Below are 17265 nucleotides of genomic sequence, written 5' to 3' on the forward strand. Positions count from 1 at the left end.
TGCCTAATGCTGTATCAATTCACAAGCAAATGTTTGAATCCTGGTCCAGTAGATACACTTTTCAAATGGGAATTACCTTTTGGAAATGTTAATTCCAAGGTAGAGTGAATTCAACATTGAAAAGTATTTGTAGCTCGATATTTGAATACAGGAACAGTACTAAATATTTGTGGATAAAAAATTTACATATTAATAAAACATCAGCCAAACAAGCATTACATATATTTTGTATTGGACTTATGAATTTTGGCTATATAGGCCAGCTTTGCAGCTTGTAAGGCACTTCAACACTCAAGTGCAACTGGGTTAAAACCTTGCTCTTGCCTTATGAAGTAAAAGTCAAAAGAACTTTGGACAGCAAGAAGGAAGAAACATAGGTAAAATAAGAATATAGCAAGTGCAAGTAGGGCCCGAAGGAATCCTATAGAGACCGTAATCATTGCCCGCAGTGTTACTGAAGGCAATATCTCACTGCTGGGAATTTACATTTTGGGTAGATCCTCAAACATTTTGCAAACAAGAATGCTTTTGGTAGTTCATGGGATTACTATTTATACAAAAAGGGCCTTATAAATACTAGGCAATTAGTGGGTCCAGTGCATTAGGTTCCAGTTAAGCTCACTATTTAAAGTATGTTCATCTTCCTAAGAGAAGGATCCATAGTGTTATGGTCAGTCTCTGGCCAATCTTATCTGCTTTACATGACCCATGGGATAATTCTTGTTGTTGGTCCTCAATTACAGCTGCTTCAAATATTTTGCCTATGAAATAGCATGTAACTATGTACCATACACTAGAAATTCTATGTACTGTATCTCAGTTTATACTGTGCCTGGTACTAGTTATATTCTGTACAGTAATTAAAAATAGCAGCCCTACTGATCCTTAATGTTCGATTCTTCTCAGCTTCAGGATTTTTCCAATGAAACTAAGATCAGAATTATTGCACCTTTTGGAAAATATCATGTACAGTACTCATCAACATTGTACAGTAGTTTCATTTATAATCATGTGACATCAGACCATAAGGTATTTGAGTAACTAAAAGAAAAAATATTTTTCCTACAGCCTGTATTTGAAGTTTCAATTATCTTCTTGTCATTCACACTTGGTATATTTATCAATAAAAATTTTTGAGGTGGCCTGTGTATTTGAGGAAAGACATGTGATAATAAATTACTTAGAAATTCTGTATTCCTATGCTTGGGAGAACCGATCCTTAGGCTATATAAAAAATAAAAAACTAATAACAGTTTAAACCATATAAAGGTTATTTTGCTCTGAGCTTCATTGAAATGGCTATACAGCACCTGTTTTATGTTAAATGGCAAAGTAGAATATAATTACAAACAAACTCAAATAAGCAAAGAGAGATTGTTCACCACAAATGAAATACAGTGAACCCTCGTTTATCGCGGTAGATAGGTTCCAGACCCGGCCGCGATAGGTGAAAATCCGCGAAGTAGTGACATCATATTTACCTATTTATTTAACATGTAAATTCGGACTTTTAAAACCTTCCCTTGTACGTAGTACTGTTAACAAACTACCCTTTAATGTACAGAACACTTAATGCATGTACTACAGCACCCTAAACTAAAACAGGCACAAATATTAAAGGCGATTTTATATCATGCGTTTCCTAAACACCTAAAAAGCACGATAAAAAATGGCAACCAATGTTTTGTTTACGTACATCTCTGATCATAATGAAGAAACAAACTCATTTAGTGTACACATATATGTATAGGTTAGTTTTTGCATCGATTATATTGATTATACAGTATGTTGATTTTGTTATTACCAATGTTTTACTTAATTTTTCTTAGGACTTCCAAATGAAATGTTTTTCTTTATGACGCCGCCTGAAACGACGGCGTCATAAAGTACTGTACGCTCAGTAAACAACCACGCTCAGAACAAAGAAGGCATTTAACGCGCATGATGAAAGGGATAAATAATGATATTAACAGTAAAAGCATTTACAAAATATGTTATTACAAATATAATTTACCGTATCTATATACAATCATACAGTACATACTGTACGTAGCAAAGCAGGAAAACAATTTACGAGAGAGAGAGAGAGAGAGAGAGACAGAGAGAGAGAGAGAGAGAGAGAGAGAGAGAGAGAGAGAGAGAGAGAGAGAGAGAGAGAGAGAGATTGTTTTACGTACGTAAATGTAAATTTTAAACAAAAAAAATATGATAGGTTACAACATGTAGACTTTTAAAACCTTCCCTTTAACTTAATGCATACAGTACTAAACTATAAAACAGGCACAAATATTAAAATGTTAGAATATTAAAGTAAAAAATAAAGATTGTTACTGTACTCACCACGAAAGAAGTTCAAGAAAAACTTGAATGATGATGGCGATGAATTTGCTGCACAGTAGAAATGATGATGATGAAGCTGATGATGTGTTCTACTGTGCAGCCAATGAGTAGTATTTTACGTCTCTTCAGACGGAGGTGTCTTTTCCTGGGACACCTCTTCAACTTCTTCAATTTCTTCCGAAGGCGTAGTAGCAGGAGGAACTGGCTATTTTTTGCGAGGCTGGAAGAACATTGTGATCGGAAGTTGTTGCCGCTGCTTCTTTTTTCGATCTAAGAGCATCTTGTAGGGAGTCATTCCTTTCAACTCCTTCGCATGGTTGCAGGCCTTGGCAAGCCGTTCTAATGTTAAGCCCGTTTCTTCGACATTTTCTTGGGTCTCTTCCTGGGTTTCACTCTCTTCTTCGCTTGCCGATTTCGTCAGGTCTTCGAGGTCTGCGTCAGTTAGGGGCTGGGAATGGCACTCCAACAACTCGTCGACGTCTTCAGTCGTCATGTCGCCAAACCCGTCACCTCCAATTATGGCAGCCAACTGCACAGATTTGCGTACTGCAGTGTTGGATTTCAGCAGGTGTAAATCCCTCGTCGTCGTAAACAATCTGGGGCCACAACTTCTTCCAGCTCGCATTCACGGTTGCAGGTTTTATCTCTTGCAGTGCCTTCTGAATATTCTGCAGGCACGTGGCTATGGTGTACTGCCGCTAGTACGCCTTCAAGTTAAAGTCTTCATCCTCATCATCTTGGGCAGCATCCACACACGCAACGAGGTCCGCCAAGGTTTTCTTCGTGTAGAGGGCCTTGTAGAGGGCCTTGAACACCCTGATAACCCCCTGGTCCATCGGTTGAATTAATGACGTGGTGTTGGGTGGCAGGAACTCAACCTGAATGCCCTCATGCGACAGATCAGTTGCGTGTCCACCAGCGTTATCCATAAGGAGAAGGATCTTGAATGGCAAGCCCTTCTCTACGAGATATTTGCTGACTTGTGGGATGAAACACTGGTGGAACCAGTTGGAGGTCAGCATCTTTGTAATCCATGCTTTTGGATTATGCATCCAGTACACGGGAAGGAGATTCTTATTCTTATTTTTCAAAGCGCGAGGATTTTTCGACTTATAAATAAGCCCCGGCTTTAGCAAAAATCCAGCAGCATTGCCACACATCACAAGGGTAACGCGATCCTTGAATGCTTTAAAGCCAGAAGCTTTGGCTTCCTCTTTGAACAGGAAAGTTCGCGACGGCATTCTCTTCCAAAACAAGCCGGTCTCATCCATATTAAACACTTGTTCCGGCTTGTATCCACCTTCGGCGATAATATTCTTGAATGTCTGGTTCACGTAAGTTTCAGCAGCGGCAGTGTCAGCCGAAGCAGCCTCGCCATGCAGGGAAACGCTTTTCAGGGCGAAGCGTTTCTGAAACTTCGCGAACCATCCTTTGCTGGCGGTAAAACGTTGTTTCTGAGGCTGGGAATCAGTGGATGTCCCTGGTTGAGGTTCATCTGCATCATCATCTTCTTCAGCATGGTTGCCGTCGTCGTCTTGAGGTTCCTTTGCAGCAAAATTCTCATACAAGCTCAAAGCCTTTGTTCGGATGGTGTTCGTATCCAAGGCTATGTTCTTCTTCCGGCAGTCGGCAATCCACACAGCTAAAGCACCTTCCATGCGTACGATCGTTTTATTACGCGTTGTAACGACTCGCTTCGCTGATCTGCTAAAGGTAATTGCAGCCGTCTTTCTAATGTTCGCCTCGTCCTTCTTGATATAGCGAACAGTAGATTAGTTGATTCCAAAATGGCGCGCTGCGGCCGCGTAGCTTCTACCGTCTTTCAACATATCGAGAAGCGTAACCTTCTCAGCAATCGTCATCATCCTTCGGTGGCGTATAGGCTCACTACCAGCCTTAGTAGAAGCAGAACGCTTGGGAGGATTTAACAGAAAGTTCAACAAAAAGTTCAACTTAAAACAGTCGCACACAGCACAGATTAAACTTCACAAACTTAAGAACGTCTACTCAGCGATACGCCGTAAGAGAAAGTGGACGACCCGGGCCCGCGAGAACCTAGATGCTGCGGGTTGGAGATGCGGGCAAAACACCAATCACAGGCTAGATAACAAAACTTGAGTTCTGATTCGTCATCTATCAGCGCTTGAACCAATCACAACCCGTCTTATATGATGCGTAGGTTACCAACTCAAAGTACAAGATACCCCGCGTATACCGTACGTACAGTATTAATAATAATAATAAATAATGATAATAATACAGTAATAATAATAATAATAATGATAATAATAATAACAATAATAATTTTATTAACAACAACAATAATAATAATAATAACAATAATAATAATAGCTTTACGTATGTTATTTTATTCTTTTGTAGGATGTGTCTCTCTCTCTCTCTCTCTCTCGTACGCTTATTCGAAATGTGATTTTTGCAACAAAGAATATTATTGGATGCAGCTACGTACGTATACATACAAAAGATTCATGGAAAAGAAGCACATCCATTACATTTGTAGTACTGTACAGTAGTAGCCATCAGCAGCCTTACACCATTCTAATATGGTATGACTGCATCTGATTTGCGTTTCATGTTCGATTTAATTTTACTACGTACTGTATACAGTACTGTATTATCGTATGATCACATTCTCTTTTCATGTTTTATTTCTTTCTGTGCTGAATTATATATCATATGTAATGCAATGAACAATCAGTAAGAGCAGATATTACTAATTACAGTATTAATGGAATTACAGGTAACGAATATCGTATTTGGGGGTCTTCAGATTTCGCGGTATTTTCGAAATTTCCGGAAAATCCGCGATATGTATATATATATATGGGTTATGGAAAAAACCCGCAAAGTGGTGAATCCGCGATGGTCACACCGCGAAGTAGCGAGGGTTCACTGTACTGCACTAGAGTATATAATATTAGAGTAGTCAGATTGACAGATTTGTGGAACCTGGATTCAAGGTCTAGTACTCGAGCAAAAGTGCAACCAAGAGAAAACCTCACAAATGTACAGTACTGTGAAGTAAAATGGAAAGTTGTTCAGCAAGATGGACGGAAGGATGGGTTAAATTTTTGGTGGCAAAATCAAGAGTAAAAATGTAGATATTAATTCCCTAAAAACATAAAAGTACATACTATACTGTAATACTGTAGCAAGTTAAATCTCCCTTCGTATTCAGAACAATGTACAGTAATACAGTACTGTAATTGGAACTGGTTGATAATGAATAAAGTTATCAAAATGGTGTCAGCAATCAACCCCCTTTATGATATTAAGAGACAAATGTCTAAGACAGTAAAACTACTTACGAAATATATGAAACACAACAAATGTTTGGTGGACAGAAACAAGCAAACACAATTACTCAAATGCCGACGTTAACTAAGCATGCTTACATTGATAATAATCAGTGAAGAGAGAAATACAGTATATCCAAGTAAGTGCGGGACTCATCTTAATAATGTTCTTAAGATGATCACACAAAAAACATTGTGTCTCCTTCAACTATTTCCACTTGAATGGTGGTTGCGGGTTTGTTGTGACTTAGGTACGATGGCAAGGACTGGAGCAATGGTTCCTTTCTGGGATGCCGTACATTATGTCACTCATAGCGAAAGGCTTTCAGCTATCGAGGTGCTGTGGCAAGTTCAAATGAGACTGAACTTACAAGGTCTCCCCTATACACACCGTGTCCAAGCCCAGCACATTGATACACTGGCCCTAGAGCTGGGGGAAACAGTGTCTTTGGTATTCATGTTACATTGGATTCCCTGTCCTCACCTTCAACAGGAAAGTCCTTGGAGACCACACAGCTCTATAACACCTAAAAATTAAATTTAACAAAATTATAAGCTTAAAAAATTTGACAATTGGATAAACTTTAGATTAGGAAAAAGGCAAATTCTCAGTAATTCGTCTTCAAACCTTGATTTCCATTAATAAATATTCAGACATTTACTTTAAATATGTTTTAACTATTTGTGTTGAACTGAGCTCTCTTCATATTGGTTTTTGGCTATTAATAATCAAATATCCATATTCTCACAATTTAATTGATTTGAAGATGGGACACAATTACTTCAACGCAGTTTGATATATTAATGATACATAGGCACTTTAGATATGCCAATGTTGCACCACATAAGGTTCTTTAAATAATCATGTATGGAATTGCCAACTTCATATACCCATTGATTGAACGATGTAAAAAAGAAAAAATTCTTATGGTAACTCGGAGCTTGAATATACTTACTTGTAGTTCCAAAGCCAAATAAATTTTCCCCATAAGAATTTACGGAAATACTGTTGCATGAATTTGTTCCCAACCAAAGGAATATCCCGGAAAAAGGGGCAGGATCTTCTCTACCGATGACATATTTTCTTTTGCCATTGTGTATGGATAAACGCAAAAATCACTAAATAAATTAAATTCATGAAAAAGTTTACTGAACGTGTTGCGAGCCTGAAATGGGCAAGAGCTAGTGTAAATTGGTTTAGTTGCTTATATCTTGTTCCATACAGGTTGTTCAATCTTCGAATTTCTGTTCAATGTGGTAAAATTTTTAAAGATATTTTGTTCGATCACCAAAATTTTAGAGTTGGGGGCATTTGATCTCGGAAATATTACAGCACAGTAGTTTAATGAGACCACTCAGCAGGTGCACTAAATGTTAGATATTGTCAAGTAAATGATACAAATTAGGTGGAACTAGGGCTTAAGGAATGCTACAAACACCCTTAATATGAAATAATTTTCTGCTATTAACATCATTAACTGCAATGCTGGATAACATGAATGAACTTCAGGATTAGATGCCATAGATGAAGGTTAGATAGCCTCATCCGCAGTCTCATCTTGAGGGTTAAGATTTAACAATTAATTATTCATACCAGCTCCATATATCTATTTCTCTAAGTAATAAATATATCCATTGTCTACCATTCTCTGAAGCTATCTTTTACATTCTTAACAAACCTGCAGGTAATAACAAGACCTAAAATTTTGGCAATAAATATTCCTTATATCTTTTTTCTATTGGGAATCTTCCAATCACTATATTAAAACTTTCCGTTAGTCTCTCATTAATTGTACAGTATTGAGAAGAGCTAAGACCCTTGCTTCAAAATCATTATCAATGAAAGGAACTAGAAAGTTGATACAGGTAAGAAATAAAATAGTAATAGTTTTTGTGGCTCAAAAGCACTATATTTCTTATTCTTACATACAGAAAAAAGTAAATCCTATTCGTGGTAAGCACGGCTTACCCTGATTTTATTTGAGAAATACAAAACTTAGGAGAAAAATTTTCTTACAAGACCAGTGAAACCAATTGGTGTTGTAAGCAAGTTTCTTTTTCAGAGCTGCAATTGAATTTACAGTAATCTAATTAATTTGCCATATCATTTGCAACTGAACTATAACTAAGTGAGAAATATAATGATGCAGCATCCACAACTCACTGCTCTGTAAACTACTCTGTCTCTAAAAGCAAGAGCTGTTATGGCAATGCCATTGCAGCTATAACATGGACGATAAATTCAGTTTAAGTTTGGCGGACAAGGATATGGCGTGGATGCGCATATACCACTCAATGACAAAATTAACTATTTAAATATAAAAAACTGGATGGATATCCCTTAATTTACTGTACCTATAAGAAATAAAAAATATAAGCAACTAAAAAAGCAAAAAGAAAAAAAAAATATGTAGTCTTTGCAATAAAATTGTACCTACAGTGATCCCTGAGAGAGTACATTTCAACAGAAGTTTTGTTACCTCTATTTACATGACATGTTAACGTCAAGCAATGTACATTTCTGTACAGTACTTGAAATGCATTAAGATTTGATATAATGAAAACTTGAAATTCCCCTAGGAATCACTATAGCTACCAGCAAGTACTAATTTGTTAAAAAATGAAATACATAGTACCTCAAATATTACTACGATTAAAAAACAAAGGGGCAAGCACACAGGAAACCTATTTCATTACGATCTCACAATTAACATATTACAGTACACAAAATTACTTGCAAATACCTTGTATGAAAAATGTGCATGGTATAAAATACTGTATTACCCATTTTCTCCCAAACTAGATTCTGTCACAGGCAGCAAGATACATAAATCATCATCCATTCTTTTGAATCAGGTACATCTAAAGAACCACACACATCACCCCAGCACAAGACCTGCTGTACAAACTTCAGGGATTCTTACAATGTGCTGGGATAAGTTATGCTTAACAATCATTCTTAGAGCAGCATGATATGCCGGTGGATCTTTAAAACGGTTGCGATAAATATGGATGAGAAGTAACTCTGAAGGAAGAAGCACCTCAAAATTCTATGAACCCTGCTGTAAGATCTGTTTCTCAAATACAAATCACTCCAAGTTTCTACTGTAGCCCTCAAAGAATTCCAAGAGAGAAGATTGAGCATGATTTAAATCATTCTGATGATATTCAAGAAGGTAAAGCGCAGTAGAAAGTTTTAAAATAATGACAATATGCTTGTCATGCACAGAAAGTAAAAGTACTAAGAAGAATGAGTGGTATACCACATCGGCCCTTTTGTAAACACATTGGACCCGTGTAATGAACTGCCCTCAGTGGCAAATACTCTAATGGTGACTAAGATCGAAAGGTACGACTACTCGAATCTTGACTATTTTGGCTTGGTTTCTTGATCTGTGACTCGTCGAATAAAGATACAATCCTCGGGCATAGGGTCTATCTGCTCCTGCTCATACATGTAGGAGCAAGCAATGGCAAGGGTATTTCCTGAAATGACAAAATAATTTTATTTAAAATACTGGAGAATATACACAAGTACAAAACAAATTCTGAGAGTAAAATATCATCATGACATTTTGAAGTAAAAGTTCAGTATCTAACAAAATAAAATGTAAAAAACAACACCACTAAATATTATGTAAATAGTTATTAGATAACTAATATCATGAAAGAAATGTTTGACCTTTTTTGTTCTGCTTACGTACAGTGTATCAAGAAACCTTAAAATTATATTCTACTTATTAGATGATGGTATTTACTTTTACCATTGATGTCTTACAAGTAATTCATTCCTAAAAAATCTTGTACAATTCTTAAATTTCCATTAGAATCAATTTTAAATCTTTTACAGTAACATCTTATAACTCATCTAACTGTTAAAAGAATACATCCATAAAAGACAATAAAAATTGAGGTTTTATCAAAATAAGACAAACTCGAACCATACTAAAACTTATCTAAGACATAAGTGCAAGATATTGAAAGGCCAAAACTAATAGCAATTGTGTAAACAAGAGATAATTCCCAAATTCCTAATGGTACAACAAAATTCTGAGAATTAGCCAAAAAATAATTAAATTGAACAACCAGATAGTTGTTAAGGATGCCAGCCACCAAAATGCTACTGAAATCAATTGTTATAGGACAGTACTGTATCACTTTAATAAGATTTTTATCAAAATCCCATTTCCTACCTGTAAATGCCAAAGGATTATCCTTCAGCTCATGCAAAATCCAAACCACTACCACTAAAATTATTGACTAAACAAAACTGCGACGGACATGCATACAAATCTCAATTTCAACATATGAAAATTTTTTTATATTGACAGGCTAAAAAACATTTGTAAATAAGTACCACTTTGGTAATAGAGTACACTATTCCTTAAACCAAATGACAAATTCTTTTAACACTGTTAATAAATATTGCAAAAGCCAACTAAGATAATTGTCAGCGGCACAGGCAATTAATAATGAGCTCTACATACCATCATTACTGAAGCAAAGTGAAGAAATGGAAGTTGGATAACGATGGAATTGGCACAATCGCTTCTTGTTGAATCCATCCCAAATATTCACGTAACCATCAGAACCACCAGTAGCAAACGTATTATAACCATTATGGAAGCTGAAAATATGGGCAAAACTAGTGTAAAATACCTCACATGGCTGTTTTAGAATACAAGTGGGTAGGTGAAAAATTAAAAAAATGGAACAAATAATGAAACAGTTATGAGAAATATTACATTTAAAGGTAGAATCCTTACTGTTGTGTAATCAGTACAATGATGTAAATAATAAAATTCTTATCGTAAATTGTATTTTTCCAAACTATACTAACTTGAGTCCTTTAATAGGAGTATGCTTACAGCAAAGCTGGATACAGCTATTAAAACTTTAACCTTAAACCTATGACTTGTGGAGTTGTTGAGGCAGGAAGTACAATTTAACCGCTTCGCTACGATGACGTAGGTATACCTTAAAATAGGCCTGGTAATACATACCGTGACGTTGAGGTACGTCATTATTATCATTATCGTTATTATTACAAGCTAAGCTACGAAAGAGTAAAGCACATGGCTGTGTATTACACTCAGTTCACACCAGGAAATTTCAAGCTCGTGAAATACCCAAACCAGGAACGATCCAGTTCTTTGCGACAATAACATGCTTAGTGGAATGACAAACAAACAAACAAAACTTATGTCTCATTAACTAAATTTATATTACGTCTCTCTCTCTAGCAGAAATATAGATCTTTTGTCCTCAGATTTTTGTTTATCGTATATACATACATACATACATATACCAAGGCACTTCCTCCAATTTTGGGGGGTAGCCGACATCAACAATGAAACAAAACAAAAAAGGGGACCTCTACTCTACGTTCCTCCCAGCCTAACAAGGGACTAAACCGAGTTCAGCTGGTACTGCTAGGGTGCCACAGCCCACCCTCCCCCGTTATCCACCTCAGATGAAGCTTCATAATGCTAAATCCCCTACTGCTGCTACCTCCGCGGTCATCTAAGGCACCGGAGGAAGCAGCAGGGCCTACCGGAACTGCGTCACAATCACTCGCCATTCATTCCTATTTCTAGCACGCTCTCTTGCCTCTCTCACATCTATCCTCCTATCACCCAGAGCTTCCTTCACTCCATCCATCCACCCAAACCTTGGCCTTCCTCTTGTACTTCTCCCATCAACTCTTGCATTCATCACCTTCTTTAGCAGACAGCTATTTTCCATTCTCTCAACATGGCCAAACCACCTAAACACATTCATATCCACTCTAGCTGCTAACTCATTTCTTACACCCGTTCTCACTCTCACCACTTCGTTCCTAACCCTATCTACTCGAGATACACCAGCCATACTCCTTAGACACTTCATCTCAAACACATTCAATTTCTGTCTCACCATCACTTTCATTCCCCACAACTCCGATCCATACATCACAGTTGGTACAATCACTTTCTCATATAGAACTCTCTTTACATTCATGCCCAACCCTCTATTTTTTACTACTCCCTTAACTGCCCCCAACACTTTGCAACCTTCATTCACTCTCTGACGTACATCTGCTTCCACTCCACTATTTACTGCAACAACAGACCCCAAGTACTTAAACTGATCCACCTCCTCAAGTAACTCCCCATTCAGCATGACATTCAACCTTGCACCACCTTCCCTTCTCGTACATCTCATAACCTTACTCTTACCCACATTAACTCTCAACTTCCTTCTCTCACACACTCTTCCAAATTCTGTCACTAATCGGCCAAGCTTCTCTTCTGTGTCTGCAACAAGTACAGTATCATCCGCAAACAACACCTTATAAATTATACATTATAGAATACTTCTTGTGGCAAAAGGAACAGGAATGGGGATATTGATGGGTTTGTACATAAAACTATCACACAGCTATAGTTATTGGGTAACATTTGCTAACACATTCATCTTAATGAAAATTAATTAAAACAGCCAGAAGAGGATGTTGAAAGTACTGTATTCTGCTCTATCTGGTGGCTGAAAGCTAAGTGGGAGCTCAGTGGCCTGTCAGGTGGGCAGGGCTTACCACTCACCCTCCAGCTAACTAACGCAACCTTGTTAAGTTTTAAGTCATAGACAACTTGGCTGTGAGCATACTTCTATTAAAGGACAAAGGTTTGTATAGGAATAAACAGTAGTATTACAAAGGGGATAATTTATAATGAATCAACCAAAAAATCTACTACAGTATATAAAGTTGATTAGATTAAAACATGAAATTGAATTTTTTTTTTTCCTCATTAAGAACAATCTTGGAGTGATTATTTAATATGGACTCATTCCATCAACACTAACATAACTCTAATGTAGCATACTCAAGATACCCAAAATCTATCAATAGTCAAAATATAACTAGTAATACATTGCAGAATAAATGCATTTATCATATAAATTACAAGCTATATGTAGAATACCTAAATAATTTAGGTAATGTGTACAGCTTTACACCAAATGATACGCCTCATAATTCTCTAAAACATTATTTTACCAGACTAAAACTTTACAATGACTTATATTCTTCAATTGTCTAAAGTATCTTTTTACACTTTCGACAAAGTTTAACTAGAGTTGAAGAGACACTTCATGCAAGCATAAAAGCTTCAATGTTTTAAAAATAAAAACTTCACAGTACATACACAGTTAACACTTGCCACACGTGTGTTTCAGACATCAATCTGTATATGAATTTAAAGACTTGCAAATGACAAAACTGAGCATCATGTGTTGTCCTAAGTGAATGAAGTGGTTCATCAACACCAGCCCTACTTCAATCTTCCCAAAATACAGAAAGGATGTCAAAGCAATCTCGAAGAATATGAGAGTGTGTAAAAGGTAACTTTCAAATAAAATAAAATAAAAAAACAGTTCAAAATCTGTTGAAAAGGTCCATATATGAGAGAGAGAGAGAGAGAGAGAGAGAGAGAGAGAGAGAGAGAGAGAGAGAGAGAGAGAGAGAGAGAGAGAGAGAGAGAGAGAGAGAGAGAGAGAGAGAGTGAGAGAGAGAGAGATGAGAGAGAGAGAGAGAGAGAGAGAGAGAGAGAGAGAGAGAGAGAGAGAGAGTGTCTTCTCTTATAAATTGTAATTGTCATAAATCAGCATTATACTTTAAATATTGAAAGAAAAGGGTATACTGTTAGTTATTACTAGAACATAATCAGAACCTTAGATTAGCAGTCCTGGAACAAATATCTCACCTGTCAATGGCTGATTGTAATTTAGAATTTACACCCAGATGTACAGTATTAAAGACAAAATGAACGTTTCCTTTAGTTTTATTACTTTACCTGATAGAATTAACGGGGAAAATCTTTTCAATACCATCTTCTTTCAGCCTATGACACTTGAATGCATATTTCTTCTTCTGAATTTCTGGACTTGGATCTAAATACTCAACAGCAACACGACCTTCAATACTGGATACGACATAACCCTAGAATTTATAAAATTAAGAATAAATTTTCCTTAAGAAATTTAAGAGGCAAAAGTTTCATAGAAGAATCTACAAATAGTACTGTGTCATATACAACATTCATACTAAAATACATGAAAGGAGAATGATGGGCAAAATTATAATTTTAATAAAAAAATAAATCTTACTTCTAAATTCACTTGATGTTCATATCGATTCTTCTCCAGAGGTCTGGTTTAATTGAACTACCCATAAAATTAAATAAAAAATTTCTTACAGCCAGACTCATAAAGATACTAACAACCTGAGAGTAAGAAATTACCAAACTATGATGAACTAGAGGCCGAGCCTGCAAGTTAACGAAAAAGTATTGTACTATCATCCAGAGTGATCTCATAATGTAACCTACCAACTGAGCTGAAACATCATCAAAACCAGAAATTTTTAAAAGGTGTAAACGATATGAAATGCCACTTCCCCAAACCAAAATTACTTTGTTTAAATTCTCTTACTTTAGTGAGAGATGACATATATCTATAAGGATCCAGTCACCCAACTCGGTATTGTGATAATACAATGGTTAAGCAGCATAAAAAATAAAGTAAATTAAGATATCGACACTACAGTGAACATTGCGAACCCTTACCGAAGGAACTCTAAGTAACTAAGCCTGATTAATGAGATTAGGTTAGTTCAAACAACTAGGAAGGCAAATCAAGCATACAGCCCACAAGAGAAGGCTCGCTTGCCTTTGAGAATAAAAAAGTTAAATAATGTAAAAACTAAACAGGTTCATCAATAACTTAGCTGGTAAGCAAAAATGATGTCATATCGTTATCTACTCTATTATACAAAAACCATTTTCTGGGCTCAACCTGTGCCGGCCAGTGAAATGCTCCTATAGCACCATTTCTAAGGAATATTACTGCTAAATATTACCAGAGAAAAAATGTATAGGAATGCTAGGTTGAACTAGCTCGCTCACCTATTGGTGTCGGTATAAATGGGGCGAAATATACCAGAGGTCTCATACCATTTAGACATCTCCTCCTCGAAATCCCTCAAAAGTGAGGTGCGGTTCAACCTCCCCTGCCGCGCAGACCAGTACTACTAACTCTACCCACGCTTGCCCAACACTCCTTTTTAGCACCAGTTCCAATCGGTCGATTGTGTTTTTCTCTGTGTACTTTTGGATTATTACCTTTCCTACGCATCGATGGTGGAATCTCAAGTTACTCCATCGAAGTTAAGTACTTTATCCATGAGTTTTAAGCGCGAATGGGCAGCATAGCCTTGTTTTTATTAATTGAGAAGTGTTTTATTGTGAACGGCATCCCCGTTCTAACCGTTCATGGTTTCACGGCCCTGCCCTTTCTCGCTAGTTCGTTCGTTATTTATTTCATCATGCTATTCGTTCGAACTTTTAGGAGATTTTGCCTTTACACCGATTATATGCTTTCATCTTAGCGTATCATTATTATTTTACTACGGTATCAGTGTTAGCGTATCATTAAGGCGTTCTGTTATGTTGGCATGCCTGCCTTCGTGCATGTTAGTGGATAGCGTTCCCAAAGAATTGTTTCGCTGGTTTTCTAGGAGCATTTCACTTGATGTTATAAGTCTATCGGTTTTTATTACGCTCCACATAGTTTTACGTTTTGGTTCGAGTGGGACTCTCGCGTAGCTTTATTGTGTTACTGTTTTCTATCTCCAAGATGGCGTCATGCTCCCTCCCTTGCCACTCGCTCGAGTCCCTCTCTCGCCATATTAACTTTGCATGCCTAGCCTTTTTTACGTGATTACGCTTTTATTCATTTATTACTGTTAAGTAATTATGCAATTCATATTGTTTTTAATGTTACACTCCGTTATGATTATATTTTTGGGCTTTTCATGTTATGTTGAGGGGATCTCCAGTTGGTAGCCCTGTCTACCACCACCTGTCCTTGTGATCCTCCTGTATACCCCCCCACCACCCCTCCCAGAGTACGCCTCTCCTCTTCTCGATGGTTGTTGGTTATGACATACGGGCCAAGTATGCTTGTTCCTCTAAGTCTTCCCTCAACGTTCCGACATATTGAGGACCGAGAGTATCTCACGGGGTGCTACATAGTCTCATTCATCCCGGGCGGCTCTCGTCTCCCCCCTCCCGTCGTCTCGATTGGCCATCAGTCGGGGGAGGGGGAGAGCCAGGACCGCCGGGAACTATATCACATGTGATTACAGTAGTCGGCATACCTATGCCTTCTTGGTACAGCTTTTGCTTTTAGCTTATGGTTGTAAGAATGAGACCTTATCTATATTAGGAGTGTCCCCATCATACGGTACCTCCTGCCATTATCGTCCGTATAGGACTTATTATTATCCTACATCATAGTATTCTACACGAATCATTACCTTCGTCCCGGTACATCCGGTAGTGTTGATTGGTGGATCCCTTGGCTCCTCCAGCACTCTCCCACCGTACCCTCCCGTCATCAGACATCGGGGCCTCCGGGCTTACAATACTGCAAGATCTGATGACACTGACACAGTTTATGATTCCTACTCTCCCTACGGGAACCCTATACTCTTATGGACGTTAATGTTAAGATCATAACCGGAGTTTTTCTATTATATGTATTTTAAGGATGTAACTTAAGTTTACTCTAGTTTACTTTAAGTTTACTTTAGCAGTTCTGTTCCCGGTCCCCGGGACTATTATTATTATTTTTATTCATCCCTAATTTTACATCCTTTTCTCATCCCCGGCTCCGCCGGGTTCCTCCTGGAATAGTCTCAGGTTCTCTGCATGTCTAGTCTAAGGCTATACATTTTACTTTAATTGCAGGGCCCGGATCCTCCGGGACCCCTTCTAGAGATATTAAGTAGATGTTCATAGACTATTCCCCTTTACAGGTGGTCCGCTGGCGGATGACAGCCTGCGCGGCCGTCCTTCAACAGCCCTGCGGACATGCGGTCTGTAGATCTCACGCGGACTGTGGGATTCAGATGGACGATCTTATTGTTTGGCACCCCGACAACTGCCTTGTCTGTTACGACCTTATCACCACCCTCTCTTCAGATTCAGTGAGTCCTCTATAGGTCGTTGTTTATACTTGCATTCCTGCTTTGGTTTGGTTTCATTTCTCAGCTTTGTCGCTCGGGTTTGCTAACCTTATCCCCGTTCTTTCAGAGTTCCCAAGCAGCTAAGACCTCAGCAAGAGCCACCTTGAAAGTTTGGGTAGGCGGTTTCGCCCGTAACGTTAAGGTCAAGAAGCCTTACGTCCTCTCCGAAGACTATTGTAATCTCATCTACCCTAACGCAAAATCCTCGGCAGCAGTGCCTAAAGCAGTGGCGGCCCCTATTATTGCTGATATTGCGGCAACCGTGGAACTTGATCTGGTTCAGGATACGGACATCGGTGACGACCCCGACCCCATAGAGGACAATGTTGCGGCTCTGAACTTGGACCTAGAACCCATGGTTTTGGACGAACCGGAGACAGGTAAGGAGGTAGGTGAGGCAGGTGGGTCCGGCGCTAAGACCTCTCTTCTTAGCCCTGCTTTTTCTTCGACTTCTAATTCTTCTTTCTTTTTAGGTTTCGAAGCGAACCGTGAATCCAACCCAAGATCACACCCGGTTCCTCCCAAGGTTAAGTCTCAGAAGAG

The 17265-nt window shown here is 38.0% G+C and overlaps 1 protein-coding gene across 1 annotated transcript in view; it reads right to left on the reverse strand.

Moving 5' to 3' along the window:
• Positions 1–6393: 6393 nt before the first annotated feature.
• The window catches only part of Bub3 (mitotic checkpoint protein Bub3), a 164267-nt gene continuing 153395 nt past the window's right edge, over positions 6394–17265 (reverse strand). The window contains exons 6-8 of the mRNA XM_068380224.1: positions 13490–13635; positions 10145–10284; positions 6394–9143 (exon numbers count right to left, since the gene is read on the reverse strand). Coding sequence (XP_068236325.1) covers positions 9028–9143; positions 10145–10284; positions 13490–13635 — 402 coding nt within the window. The 3' untranslated portion in view covers positions 6394–9027. The remainder of the gene's footprint in view (positions 9144–10144; positions 10285–13489; positions 13636–17265) is intronic.

This window comes from Palaemon carinicauda, chromosome 9 (genome assembly GCF_036898095.1).
Source record: "Palaemon carinicauda isolate YSFRI2023 chromosome 9, ASM3689809v2, whole genome shotgun sequence".
NCBI lineage: Eukaryota > Metazoa > Arthropoda > Malacostraca > Decapoda > Palaemonidae > Palaemon > Palaemon carinicauda.